Source organism: Megalobrama amblycephala, linkage group LG24 (assembly GCF_018812025.1).
Source record: "Megalobrama amblycephala isolate DHTTF-2021 linkage group LG24, ASM1881202v1, whole genome shotgun sequence".
In the NCBI taxonomy this organism is placed as follows: Eukaryota; Metazoa; Chordata; class Actinopteri; order Cypriniformes; family Xenocyprididae; genus Megalobrama; species Megalobrama amblycephala.
This window is the reverse complement of record NC_063067.1, coordinates 16573778-16589065: the sequence shown is the minus strand read 5'-3', so window position 1 is coordinate 16589065 and position 15288 is coordinate 16573778. Positions and strand designations below refer to the sequence as shown.

Sequence of the window (15288 nt, the reverse complement as noted above, 5' to 3'; positions counted from 1 at the left end):
TACAGAGATGCGTAGGCCCATGTGTAGCCTACTTTATAAAACTGTTTCATCACTTAATTTGAAGTACAGCCTTCCGTTTGAGAAGCACCCCACAAGTGTGGGTATTGGGACCATATACAAACCATGTACATACCGTATACATATCTATGATTTTTGGACAGTCCCAAAGTAGTCACAGCCTACAGCCTTTTAGTCAGTGTTCCTCCCATCCTCAGGGGGGCGCTAAAGACTTTCATGCGCTCCGACTCTACACACCAAAGATCAGCGTAGTTTGATCTGGCGCTGGGGCGGGGATGAAAGGTGGTAAATATGGCGGCGGCCTTGGAAGAAGATGAAATCGACAATGATGACTATTATTCTTTGTTAAACGTCCGCAGAGAGGTATGACATAATCCTATTCAAGGAGAAGTTAAAGATGAGAGAGTCGAAAGTGAATAGTAAAAGCACGCGCTTTAGATAGTGCGCTTTTAAACAGGATCCTACAGCATGTCGTTAAGCTATGGCTCAGTCAGCAGCACACCGTGACCCTTACTTATCATTGGCTTTATGCAGGAATTTAACTGCATGGTCACTTATCTGACGCATATAATACTTAAATGCCTTCTGTTCTTTTTAGACTTAAACCAGAAGTGATTCTTGTTGACGCTTCACAACTGTAAAAGCGAAACTGCTACTAAACTGTTGACTTCAATGACGAAAACTCTACAAATTACATTAAAACATCAATTAAACAGTTTTTTTTTCTGAGATTATTTTGTCTTTGCCTGCTGTTAAGGTCATTTTAAGGTATAGTTGACCCAAAAGTAAAAAGTCTATCGTCATTTACTTACTTTGGTTCCTCCAAACTGTGTAACTTCTGTGGTGGTGGTATGTAGAATTTTAGGGACTGACAGTCATCTTTTGCTATATAATCAAATCAAATGGTGATTTTTTTTTCATTTTGTCTAACCTATGTGGAACAGAACAGAAGAATAAAGTCATACAGGTTTGGAGAGGGTGTAAATGATGACAGTTTGCATTTTTGAGATAACAACAGTCACTTTAGTGTGCTCACAGAAGTCTCGTAAGGTTCTTGATTGCCACTTCTGGACTTGATTTTTGCACCTTTTTATTTTATATTCTTCTCCAAAGATCTACTCTGTTGTTTAGGTTTATGGTGATTGATCTGTAAGATGAACTATTTCTCTTTAACTGTATATTCAGGCCACACAGGACGAGCTCAAGGCTTCATATCGCCGACTTTGCATGCTCTACCACCCAGACAAGCACAGAGATCCAGAGCTTAAGAGGCAGGCAGAGCAGCTTTTTAACTTGGTGCACCAGGCATATGAAGGTACAATGTTTTTGCACACTCAGCCTTTTAAAGACTTTTACAAAAAGTCTTTAACAAAGCCTTTTACACTTTTACAAAGCCACTTTTGTTACATTATGTGGAGGAAGTGTTTCGTAACGTTTTAACAAATGGCTTTTCTTTACTGAAAACATATGTTTTTAATACTAACTCACAAATATTTGATGACTGTTGCTTCTGTAGTACTAAGCGACCCACAATCTAGAGCAATCTATGACATATATGGGAAGAGAGGCCTGGATGTGGAAGGATGGGAGGTAAGTTGAGGATTCAGCATTTGTTAGCTTTCATTTAGCATTCATTCCATAGTTCTATAACATTTCAAGCAAATAATTTTCCCAGTGGGCTTTTGTGTCATCTTTTTTTGTGCTCACTACACAATAAAATTTCTAGGTAGTAGAGAGGAAAAGAACGCCAGCAGAGATACGTGAAGAGTATGAGCGACTTCAAAGAGAGAGAGAGGAGAGAAGACTACAGCAAAGGACCAACCCTAAGGTTTGACCTAATGCCTTCAAAGCAGAAGTCACTGTCAACATTAATACGGGTCTCGCTGATTGTTCACTGTCTCACTCAGGGGACAATAAGCGTGGGTATTGATGCGACAGACCTCTTTGATCACTACGAGGAGGATTATGAAGAGATCTCTGGTGGTGGTGGTGGCGGCTTGCCGCACATTGAGATCAACAGGATGCACATATCTCAGTCCATAGAGGTATAGTCCTTACATGATGTTTCTTCTAATGTATAACTTCATAAATGCATTACTGTTTAAAGGTTTGGGTCTGTATATTTTTTTTTTAAAAGAAATGATTAGTGCTGTCAAATCGATGAATTGTGATTAATCACAACTAACATAAGTTGTTTACATATTCTATATATACACACAGTGCTCAGCATAAATGAGTACACCCCCTTTGAAAAGTAACATTTTAAACAATATATCAATAAACACAAAAAACAGTTTCCAAAATGTTGACAAGACTAAGTTTAATATAACATCTGTTTAACTTATAACATGGCAGTAAGGTTAGTAACATAACTTATATTACACATTTTTCAGTTTTACTCAAATTAGGGTGATGCAAAAATGAGTACACCCCACAACATAAACTATTACATCTAGTACTTTGTATGGCCTCCATGATTTTTAATGACAGCACCAAGTCTTCTAGGCATGGAATGAACAAGTTGGCGACATTTTGCAACATATATCTTTTTCTATTCTTCAAGAATGACCTCTTTTAGAGACTGGATGCTGGATGGAGAGTGATGCTCAAATTGTCTCTTCAGAATTCCCCATAGGTGTTCGATTGGGTTCAGATCGGGAGCCACTGAATCACTTTCACCCTGTTCTTCTTCAGAAATCCAACAGTGGCCTTAGATGTGTGTTTAGGATCATTGTCATGTTGGAAAAGTGCACGACGACCAAGGGCACGGAGTGATGGTAGCATCTTCTCTTTCAGTATAGAGCAGTACATCTGTGAATTCATGATGCCATCAATGAAATGCAGCTCCCCGACACCAGCAGCACTCATGCAGCCCCACATAAGGACAACACCATGTTTCACTGTAGGGAACATGCATTTCTCTTTGTATTCCTCACCTTTGTGATGCCATGCAGTTTTGAAGCCATCGGTTCAAAAAACATTTATCTTGGTCTCATCACTCCAGAGTATAGAGTCCCAGTAGTCTTCATCTTTGTCAGCATGGGCCCTGGCAAACTCTAGGCGGGCTCTTTTGTGCCTGGGCTTTAGGAGAGGCTTCTTTCGTGGACGGCACCCATGCATGCCATTCCTCTGCAGTGTACGGCGTATTGAAATAGTCAACCCAGTTTGGCTTTCTACTTCTTTAGATAACTGCAGTGAATTTGCATGCCGATTTTCTTCAACTCTTCTCATCAGAAGACGCTCCTTTCGAGGTGTTAACTTTCGTGGACGACCTGGACATTTTTTTTTTTAATTTTTGTACCACTTTTGCTACAGTATTCTGACTGATAAGTAAAGCTTTGCTGATCTTCTTGTAGCCTTCACCTTTCTGGTGTAAAGATTATTTTCAAATTATTTTCTTTCTCAGGTCTTGTGACATTTCTCTTCCATGTGGTGCCATTGCTGACAGCATGAAATGGGAAGGGGTTTTAACACCCTTTTATAGTCAGTCTGCTGGACACCTGTGTAATGAATAATTAGCCTCACCTGTGGTTGAATTCTTGTTAAATTAGAATTAAAATTTAGCTTTGCTCCAGAGACTTTCAGTGAGGTGTACTCATTTTTGCATCATCCTAATTTGAGTAAAACTGAGAATTTTGTTCTCTGTTATAGTAACCTTACTTTCATGTTATAAGTTAAACAGATGTCATATAAAACTTAGTCTTGTCAACATTTTGGAAATTCTTTTTGTGTTCATTGAGAGATTGTATAAAATGTTACTTTTCAAAGGGGGTGTAGTCATTTACGCTGAGCACTGTGTATATATATATATATATATATATATATATATATATATATATATATATATATATATATATATATATATATATATATATATATATAACAAACACGCATACACGCACATATATGTGTGTGTGTGTGTGTGTGTGTGTGTGTATATATATATATATATATATATATATATATATATATATATATATATATATATATATATATATATATATATATATATATATATATATATATATGTATTATTTATAATATATTACAAATGCAGCGTCAGTGAACATAAGAGACTTCTTTCATAAACATTTTTTAAAAAAACTTACCGACCCCAAACTTTTGAACAGTAGAATAGGCCATCTGTTATTAAATTATTATTAGATACAATGAAAGTGTTTACATGTAAATATGCTTTCAGAATAAGTGTCAATGACATGACACCTTTTTTTTCCTATTGTATTTAATATTTTTACAAATACATTATGTATGTATATATATATATGTCAATAAACTTAAACTTTTGATACATAAATACAAAGAGTACATTTCTAAGAGACGAGTGTTTTAATCTAGATTTTCCTTCCTTTTACAAGATTTTTTCTTTATCATGGAAACGCATATATGTCATTGACTCTGATCTTGATACAGTCATAAGTTTTATATGCTGTCTATCATTGCTTTCACAGGCCCCTCTTACAACCTCAGACACAGCCATTCTTTCTGGCTCTCTCTCTACACACAATGGCAATGGGGGAGGAAACATAAACTTGGCCTTGCGAAGAGTTACCTCAGCTAAGGGGTGGGGAGAGGTGAGGACATTGAGTTAATGCTTTTCATACTAATCATGGACTGGATTAGAATGTTTGTTGAGCATGAAACCGAACATGATTTATATGTTCAATATAGGTTGAGTTTGGGGCAGGAGACACACATGGCCCTCTCTTCGGGTTAAAGATTTTCCGTAACTTGACTTCACGCTGGTGAGTCCAGCGCATATCAGTGGTGTTTGAGCAAGTTACTTTAATTATTAAACCTTTGTTTGTTTAAGCCGTTTTTGAAAAATGTATGCTATTTTTTGTTATAAGTTGCATACTATTGAGTATATTGTATACTGAGAAATTTTTGTGTTTTTCAGCTTTACAACAGCTCATTGTGGCATGCAGTTTTCATCCCGTGGTATACGGCCGGGTCTCACTACTATGCTTGCACGCCACCTGGACAAAAACACTATGGGTTATTTACAGTGGCGATGGGGAACTCAGTCTTCCATGAATACCAGCATCGTCAGGGACACCAAAAGCAGTCATTTCACCTTTGCTGTGCAGGTCAGTTGCTGTTTTGCACAGACATTGCCTGATCTTTATGCCAAAGTTTTTTTGTTTTTTTTCCCCAACCATTGTTCTTAGGACTTGTTCATTGTTCTTTTTTTATTGCCATAGTTGGGAATTCCACATACGTTTATTATGATGAGCTACCAGTACAAATTCCAGGATGATGATCAGACCAAGATCAAGGGCTCTGTCAAGTATGTATCTCTGGATGCTGGCCTTTTGTCTTTGTGTTTTACATATAGATGGCTTTTTTTTCCTTTGGCTACACTTTTAACCAAAAATCTTCCAGTTTAAAGTGTAGTGGTAAAATTTGTCTACCCATACTGTTTTATTTTTGAGTATCATTATGCACAGTATTTTTAATGATTATTTATTGACAAGTTTTATTCATGGTTTTTATGATGAAATTAAGATTCTCCCAATAGTATATTTTGGACAGTTTTTTTTTAAACAATCTATATTGTGAAATATATTATTATACTATATTCTTTAAGAATATTGTGCTTTAAAGTTGTTGCCCATCCCTATATGGAACATATTTGATCTTTTTGCATGTGTGTAATCCACAAACAATTTTGTAAACAATTTTTATGCATCCAGTTTGGACAAAATCTTATATGTATCTTGTCTAATCTCTAAATGCTTGTATCTGATTCTCATAATCTTAGCAGATTTTTTGTCATTTTTACAGAACTGATTATAATAGGCTTAAGTGAAGTTATTGAATGCATTGAATTCCCTAAATGTGAATTATAATTCAATGCACAAATAAAATGAGCAATAAGAGGTATTTTAATTTTGTTATTTTAGAAATGTAATGTGTATCTGTATGTAAAATTCACCTTTATTTATATTCATACAGCCTATTTTGAGTTTTATTTTTTAAGCTTTGTTTCAAGCTTTAGTTTTAAGTTAAAAGGTTAGTTCACCCAAAAATGAAAATTGTCTTGTTCCAAACCTATAAGACTTTTCATTCTACTTCGGAGCACAAATTAAGGTATTTTTAATGAAATCTGAGAGCTTTCTGTCCCTCCATTGACAGCTACGCAACTACCGCTTTGACGCTTCAAAAAGTTCATAAATACATAGTAAAAGTAATCCATATGAATCGAGTGGTTTAGTCCAAATTTTCTGAAGAGACTTGATCTCTTTATATGCTGAACAGATTTAATTTAGGCTTTTATTCACATATAAACATTCATCAACGCATACATCAGTTGTGGTAAACGGAAGCTTAAGCATGTTTGCTTGAAATGCGAGAACCAGTGAGGTTCATTCTTGTGTGTTACGCAGCATGTTTGAACTTTTGTAAGATCCGATGAGGTTCATTCTCGTGTGTTACGCAGCATGTTTGAACTTTTGTAAGATCCGATGAGGTTCATTCTCGTGTGTTACGCAGCATGTTTGAACTTTTGTAAGATCCAATGAGGTTCATTCTCGTGTGTTACGCAGCATGTTTGAACTTTTGTAAGAACCAATGAGGTTCATTCTCGTGTGTTACGCAGCATGTTTGAACTTCTGTAAGAACCAATGAGGTTCATTCTCGTGTGTTACGCAGCATGTTTGAACTTTTGTAAGATCCGATGAGGTTCATTCTCGTGTGTTACGCAGCATGTTTGAACTTTTGTAAGATCCAATGAGGTTCATTCTCGTGTGTTAACCGCATGTTTGAACTTCTGTAAGATCCGATGAGGTTCATTCTCGTGTGTTACGCAGCATGTTTGAACTTTTGTAAGAACCAATGAGGTTCATTCTCGTGTGTTACGCAGCATGTTTGAACTTCTGTAAGAACCAATGAGGTTCATTCTCGTGTGTTACGCAGCATGTTTGAACTTCTGTAAGAACCAATGAGGTTCATTCTCGTGTGTTACACCGCATGTTTGAACTTCTGTAAGATCCGATGAGGTTCATTCTCGTGTGTTACGCAGCATGTTTGAACTTTTGTAAGATCCGATGAGGTTCATTCTCGTGTGTTACACCGCATGTTTGAACTTTTGTAAGATCCGATGAGGTTCATTCTCGTGTGTTACGCAGCATGTTTGAACTTCTGTAAGATCCGATGAGGTTCATTCTCGTGTGTTACGCAGCATGTTTGAACTTCTGTAAGAACCAATGAGGTTCATTCTCGTGTGTTACACCGCATGTTTGAACTTCTGTAAGATCCAATGAGGTTCATTCTCGTGTGTTACAACGCATGTTTGAACTTCTCTAAGATCCAATGAGGTTCATTCTCGTGTGTTACACCGCATGTTTGAACTTCTGTAAGATCCAATGAGGTTCATTCTCGTGTGTTACACCGCATGTTTGAACTTTTGTAAGATCCAATGAGGTTCATTCTCGTGTGTTACGCAGCATGTTTGAACTTTTGTAAGATCCGATGAGGTTCATTCTCGTGTGTTACACCGCATGTTTGAACTTCTGTAAGATCCATGAGGTTCATTCTCGTGTGTTACACCGCATGTTTGAACTTCTGTAAGATCCAATGAGGTTCATTCTCATGTGTTACACAGCACGTTTGAACTTCTGTAAGATCCAATGAGGTTCATTCTCGTGTGTTACGCAGCATGTTTGAACTTTTGTAAGATCCGATGAGGTTCATTCTCGTGTGTTACGCAGCATGTTTGAACTTCTGTAAGAACCAATGAGGTTCATTCTCGTGTGTTACACCGCATGTTTGAACTTCTGTAAGATCCGATGAGGTTCATTCTCGTGTGTTACGCAGCATGTTTGAACTTCTGTAAGAACCAATGAGGTTCATTCTCGTGTGTTACACCGCATGTTTGAACTTCTGTAAGATCCAATGAGGTTCATTCTCATGTGTTACAACGCATGTTTGAACTTCTGTAAGATCCAATGAGGTTCATTCTCGTGTGTTACACCGCATGTTTGAACTTTTGTAAGATCCAATGAGGTTCATTCTCGTGTGTTACGCAGCATGTTTGAACTTTTGTAAGATCCGATGAGGTTCATTCTCGTGTGTTACACCGCATGTTTGAACTTCTGTAAGATCCAATGAGGTTCATTCTCGTGTGTTACACCGCATGTTTGAACTTCTGTAAGATCCAATGAGGTTCATTCTCATGTGTTACACAGCACGTTTGAGTTTCTGAAAGATGTTTGTTGTTGTGCATCAAGCAGGTTTGGTTGAGCTTTTGTTGATGTTCGCTGATGAATGTTTATATGTGAATAAAAGCTTAAATTCAATCTGTTCATCATATAAAGTGATCAAGTCTCTTCAGAAAATTTGGTCTAAACCACTCAATTCATATGGATTAGTTTTATGATCTATTTATTAACTTTTTGAAGACTCAAAGTGGTAGATGTGAAGCTGTCAACGGAGGGACAGAAATCACTCAGATTTCATTAACATCAAACATCTTCATTTGTGTTCCAAAGATGAACGAAGGCCTTACAGGTTTTGAAACAACATGAGGGTGAGTAAATGATGACAGAATTTTCTTTCGATTACGAACGCGATATTGCGTAGCTTGTCCGCGAACTACGGCTCTGTATATTAAATGCCACTCCATTTGTAAGCAGGTGATGGACATTTACCGCTAATCACAGAACCGGCTTTACTGACGAGACACGCATGACAAAAGCATGCGATTAATCGTGCAGCCCTATGTGCTATCCCTTTAAGTTTATTTGTGGCTAGTCACAACCAATCATTCGTCCTCTCAAATGTTTGATGATTCACATTTTCTAGCCTGTCAATCTAAACAGCACTTGCGTTGCAGGTCAGGGTTTTTCGGTACGGTGGTGGAATACGGTGCCGAGACTAAGATCAGTAGGCACAGTGTCTTGGGTGCTACTGTCAGTGTTGGAGTACCTCAGGGCGTCTCTCTCAAGATCAAGTAAAATTCTTTTGATCATTTTTGAAGCGGTTTCCCATTAGCAGTTTTTCAGTAGCTCTGAAATTGTGGTGTTTTTGTCTCTCAGGTTGAACCGAGCGAGTCAGACGTACTTCTTCCCCATTCACTTAACAGACCAGCTTCTACCCAGCGCCGTGTTTTATGCCACTGTCGGACCCCTTGTGTTCTACTTGGCCATCCAGCGGCTGGTTATCAGACCTTATGTTCGTGCTCAGCAGGAACAGTAAGCCTTTTTAGCTGATTACATCTGCAGAATTGCAGTCACATTCTCCACCTGTTTCATTTCGTTGTCTTTTATGGGCCAGTTGACTTCCAAACACTCTTCTCTGAACTTTATCCCCCATGAGTCTGGAAAATAATAGACTGAAATCCTTTTAAATAGCTGTGAAACTGAGTTAAAGAGCAAATGGTAAATTAACATTGAACCTTTTGTTTAGGGAGCTCGAGAAGCAGCGGGAGAGCTCGGCATCAGACGTCGCCAAGAAGAAGCAAGAGGCAGAAGCAGCTGTGAGTTCATAATGTCTGAATACACTGCAAATAATTTATAATGCATGGCCGTTTAAAGTGGTCATAACTTTCACGGCAGGCGCTTTGTGTTTGGAGAAACAATGAGTTAGCGTCAGGCTATCGTTCCTATCTGCACATCAGTCGCTGTGTCAGGGTGATAAATGTGTGCCTTCACTATGTGCATATACAAGCAGTCTTACTTGAAATCTTTTCTTTAGGTTCTGCTGATGCAAGAGTCTGTGCGTAGAATTATCGAAGCAGAGGAGTCCAGAATGGGTATGACCGCATAACTCCCAATAGCATTGGCCATGATCAAACTATGATTTGAACTTTCTGCTAAGTGAGGATTGGTGACTCGGTGTTCTTGTATTCCAGGTCTGATCATCCTCAACGCCTGGTATGGCAAGTTTGTGACAGACAACAGCCGTAAACATGAAAGGGCAAGGGTCATTGATGTCACGGTGCCTCTACAGTGCCTGGTGAAGGACTCGAAGCTCATTCTCACAGAAGCCTCTAAGGTAAAGCACTTTGTCATTTGTTTAAGGGAATAAGAGTATTCAGTTTTTAGTTAATAGCAATTAATTCACAAAAAGGGTTCTCTAGTTTAGTTTTTAGGTTTCCTGTTGCTTGATTTTGCTTTTGAAATGTCAACTGTTAATAAAGTACTTTTGGTTATTTTTGTAATGCTGTTACTAGAGGGGGAAAAGAAACTGTAAGTTAATGTAAAATTATAAACAAAGATGCAAATGTACACTACAGTTCAAAAGTTTCAGGTCAATAAGATTTTATTTAAACAAATTATTTTCATTCAGCAAAGAAGCATTAAACTGATCAAAAGTGAGAGTAAAGACATTTATAATGTTACAAAAGATTTCTATTTCAAATAAGTGCTGTTCTTTTGAACCTTTCATTAATCAAACAACCTTGAAATAATAAAATGTATCAAGGTTTCCACAAAAATATTAAGCCACACAACTGTTTTCAACATTGATGATAATAATAAGGATAAGGATCATGTGACACTGAAAACTGGAATAATGGCTACTGAAAATTTGTCTTTGTCATCACAGGGAATAAATTGCATTTTAAAATATATTAACATTAGGGCTGTCAACGTTAAAGGGTTAGTTCAACCAAAAATGAAATTTCTGTCATTAATTACTCAGCCTCGTGTCGTTCCAAACCCGTAAGACCTTCGTTCATCTTCAGAACACAAATTTAAGATATTTTGATGAAATCTTGAGGGGTTTTTTTTATCCTCCATTGAAATCAATGAAATTACCTAATTCAAGGTTCAGTATGAAGCTACGAGAATACATTTTGTGCACAAAAACAACAAAAATAGCCTCTGTCATTCTGCTACACTATTTACGTTGCAGAGCTTCTGTGTTTACGTCCAAACACTGGCTCAGTATTAGCCGACGTTCTGACATAGAACCTGGAAGCGCTGCAACGTATTTATGCACAGACACTTTTCAGTACATTGTTTCCATACACATTCAGGATAATGTTTTGATTTGTCATGTGTTTAGTAATTCTGAATTGGATCCGTGTACTGCTAGTAGGTATATGCAGTCAGGTCCAGGTGGTTGGTTTAGTTTTTGTTGTTGTTGTTTTGGCATCTCCATGTGGTCCTGTTCGGTATGCAACTTGACTTGTCTAAAATGTAAACAATCTCTTTGCTGTTGCACTGCACACATACTATACATTGTCAAGTTTTTTCTGTGATGTTTTTTTTTGTGTGTGTGTGTGCATAAATTTAAGAATTATATGGACTCCTTATATTATTTGGTTATTAAAGTGTCCTTTTTTGGAAAGACATCTAAATTTACTCTGAAAAAAAGCTTGCAGAAAATACAATTTTATGAAAATCACCCTTTAATGAACATGTTAAGCAAGATAAATGGTGTAATATATGCTTAATTTCACATTAAGTGTGCGATTCATTGCAATTAATCACACAAAATGGGTGCGATTAATTGTGATTAAAATTTGTAATCTATTACCAGCCCTAATTAAAATTACATTTATTTTACATCGTAAAAATTTCACAATACTACTGTTTTTTTCTACTTCATTTAGAAACATTTTAAAAAAATCTTACCAGTTGCAAACTTTTGAAAGGTAGTATGTTTCCTTAATGTTTCATTGAATGTTGGCATTCTAAAGTTGTAGCTTAAAGGTGCCCTAGAATCAAAAATTGAATTTACCTTGGCATAGTTAAATAACAAGAGTTCAGTACATGGAAAAGACATACATTGAGTTTCAAACGCCATTGCTTCCTCCTCCTTATGTAAATCTCATTTGTTTAAAAGACCTCCGGCGAATCTCAACATAACACCGACTGTTACGTAACAGTCAGGATCATTAATATGTACGCCCCCAATATTTGCATATGCCAGCTCATGTTCAAGGCATTAGACAAGGGCAGGCAGTATTAACGTCTGGATCTGTGCACAGCTGAATCATCAGACTAGGTAAGCAAGCAAGGACAATAGCGAAAAATGGCAGATGGAGCAATAATAGGGAGCGAGAGATTTAAAGGGGCCGCGCGTTGAATCGGTGCATAGTTAATGATGCCCCAAAATAGGCAGTTAAAAAAAATTATTTAAAAAAATCTATGGGGTATTTTGAGCTGAAACGTCAGACACATTCAGGGGACACCTTAGACTTATATTACATCTTGTGAAAGAACGTTCTACGGCACCTTTAATGCATGTAAAAGGGGTTCTTTGAAAAAAATGTCAATCTCAACATATCAAATGTCCTAATGTTGCACTTCTCTGTTTAACAAACGTTTCCAAAACCCACAAAAATTATGCAAAAAAAAAAAAACCCTTGAGAAATTGGAACTGCTGCACCCCTAATGTTATGCGCTGTTGCAGGTATTAATTGGTTGTTTTTGCATGAATGTCCTCAGGCTGGTTTACCAGGCTTCTACGACCCCTGTGTAGGTGAGGAAAAGAGTCTGAAGATGCTGTATCAGTTCAGAGGTGTGATGCACCAAGTTCTATGTGGTGACACAGAAGCACTCAGGATACCAAAACAATGTGAGTACGCAAATCAAACACGACAGTCTGCAGTTGGTTTTAGAGCATTTATTTTAATCCATGTAATCCTGACTTCATGATGTGTTTACCAGCAGTGAAGATGAATGCTGTTCCCAATTGAAATTTAAAATCCCATGTTCTTTTGTCTTTTCTCTCTCTTGTAGCCCACAGGATTGATAATGACAGTTAGGAACATGTATGTCTTGAACTAAAAGGGACAGCTTGGACTGGTATAGACTGATGAGACACAGATGTTTTGGAGTAGTGCCCTGGAAACACTCTGTGCCCTTAAAAGTCTTCATATACCTATTTATCCTTTATTTTGTTCTGTTTTAAATATTATTCTACATGATGTCTGTTTGCAAATTACAACATTTAATTGGAACGTTTAATTTGCTGGATTTCCACTAATAAAATGATGGCCTTTCCCAGAAAAAGCTAGACAAAAGATATAATTTTGTGTTGGTAGGCCTCATAACCATTTTTAAACCAAGCCCCTCTTCTTCAAATATGGATCCACAACAGTGCCTGTAATCAGCGCTCACCAGAGAGAGCTATTTTACCCTCATTACATCACAGAGAAACCACTGCTGCTTGATCCGACTCACTGAATCCCACAGGAACTGGTGTACCCCAGCTGTCAACCCTCTTTCTATGTCTGACATTTTGTACCACCGGCTTCTAAATAAATGATCTTGCAAGTGTTTAGGAGGCAAGGCATGTTCTTAGTGAAACCCTGACTGCTTAATCATCTGCATTATTTTTCTCTTTCATCTCACTCCCTTGAGACTAATATTTGGAGGCCCACCTCTCGTACTCCATGTCTGCCAGCAGTGTCATAGGAATTGAAGGGGCCAATGCACACAATATGCCGGTACTGTCAATTTGTGCTGGTTGAGGAAACAGAATGTGAACTGTGTACTAAATCTCATGTAGGGCTAGTCTCCCACCTTGTGTCCAAAGACTTGAATAGCAGTGGATGAAGGAATAATAGTGGAACATCCTCTGTTTGATTTACATCTCCCTTAATCCCTGCATTTTAGTGCCATATTTCATATAGGGAAGATTTACACCCTTATTACAGTCTTTGGTTGATTTAAACTCTTTGTCCTTTGGTATTTGGGGTCTTTATGAAAGAGAATTACTTTCTGTCTTGATTAATCTTTTCTTTGAAAGACTGGCTGTACGACACCTCTTTGTTTCCTTTTTGAGTGATATAATTTATATGAAATGTGTTCACTCTGCACACTTGCCATTTGAATTATAAAAAAGACAATCTATAATTGTTGGCTGAAGTATTGGTTGTGTTCAAAGGTGTTATATTTTACCTAATGGCCTACCACTTGCAGCAAGTATAGACTGTCATTTTTAAAATAAATCATCAAGGAATGACGGAAATGTGTATTGTGTTTGAATGGTGTACACAAGAATCAGATTTATTAAAAAAAAAACTTACATAATGTTTCCTCAACTTAATTAGCAGGGTGACATTTGATATAACCTTATTGTAAAGTTATTAAATTATATTTAACATTAGTTAAACATTACTTGGCATGAACTAAAAATTAAAAATACTTCTAAAGCATGTATTAATCTTGGTTAATTTACTAATACAGTTATATTAAAGGGTTGGTTCACCCAAAAAGGAAAATTCTGTCATTAATTACTCACCCTCATGCCGTTCCACATCCTTAAGACCTTCGTTAATCTTCGGAACACAAATTAATATATTTTAGTTGAAATCCGATGGCTCCGTGAGGCCTCCATAGGGAGCAATGACACTTCCTCTCTCAAGATCCATAAAGGTACTAAAAACATATTTAAATCAGTTCATGTGAGTACAGTGGTTCAATATTAATATTATAAAGCGACGAGAATATTTTTGGTGCGCCAAAAAAAACCCAAAATAACGACTTATAAAGTGATGGCCGATTTCAAAACACTGCTTCAGGAAGCATCGGAGCATAAATGAATCAGCGCATCGAATCATGATTCAGATCGCGTGTCAAACTGCCAACGGCTGAAATCACGTGACTTTGGCGCTCCGAACAGCAGATTTGATACACTGATTCATTTATGATCCGATGCTTCCTGAAGCAGTGTTTTGAAATCGGCCATCACTTTATAAGTCGTTATTTTGTTCGTTTTTTTGGCGCACCAAAAATATTCTCACGCTTTATAATATTAATATTGAACCACTGTACTCACGTGAACCGATTTAAACATGTTTTTAGTACCTTTATGGATCTTGAGAGAGGAAGTGTCATTGCTCCCTATGGTGGCCTCACGGAGCCATCGGATTTCAACTAAAATATCTTAATTTGTGTTCCAAAGATTAACGATGGTTTTACGGGTGTGGAACGACATGAGGGTGAGTAATTAATGACAGAATTTTCATTTTTGGGTGAACTAACCCTTTAACAGTACAGAAGTTGTTTCTGTTAATATAATGGACCAGAGCTAATAATAACTAACTCTGAACAGTTGCACTAGTAATTAACATTAACACCGATTAATAAATACTGTAACAAATATATTGCTCATTGTTAGTTAATGCGTTAACTAGGGGTGTGACGAGATCTCGTGGCACGAGATCTCGCGAGACTAAACTGTGACGAGATTTCTCGTCGAGGCGAAAAGTAGTCTCGTGATGTTGCCATGACAGAGTGTTAGGATGATTACGAAAGAATATGCCACCGCTACGTTTACATTATGCCTCCACTG

The 15288-nt window shown here is 37.2% G+C and overlaps 1 protein-coding gene across 1 annotated transcript; it reads left to right on the top strand.

Annotated features, from left to right (window-relative positions):
- Window positions 1–222: 222 nt before the first annotated feature.
- Window positions 223–13962, top strand: dnajc11a (DnaJ (Hsp40) homolog, subfamily C, member 11a). Its single transcript, XM_048178282.1, has 16 exons — window positions 223–381; window positions 1204–1333; window positions 1535–1608; window positions 1745–1846; window positions 1926–2063; window positions 4488–4610; window positions 4708–4781; window positions 4937–5126; window positions 5241–5326; window positions 8873–8989; window positions 9075–9230; window positions 9445–9514; window positions 9733–9790; window positions 9890–10032; window positions 12435–12564; window positions 12729–13962. Exons 1-16 carry the CDS (start codon window positions 310–312, stop codon window positions 12752–12754), a joined length of 1689 nt encoding a protein of 562 aa, XP_048034239.1. The 5' UTR covers window positions 223–309; the 3' UTR covers window positions 12755–13962.
- The last annotated feature ends 1326 nt before the right edge of the window (window positions 13963–15288 follow it).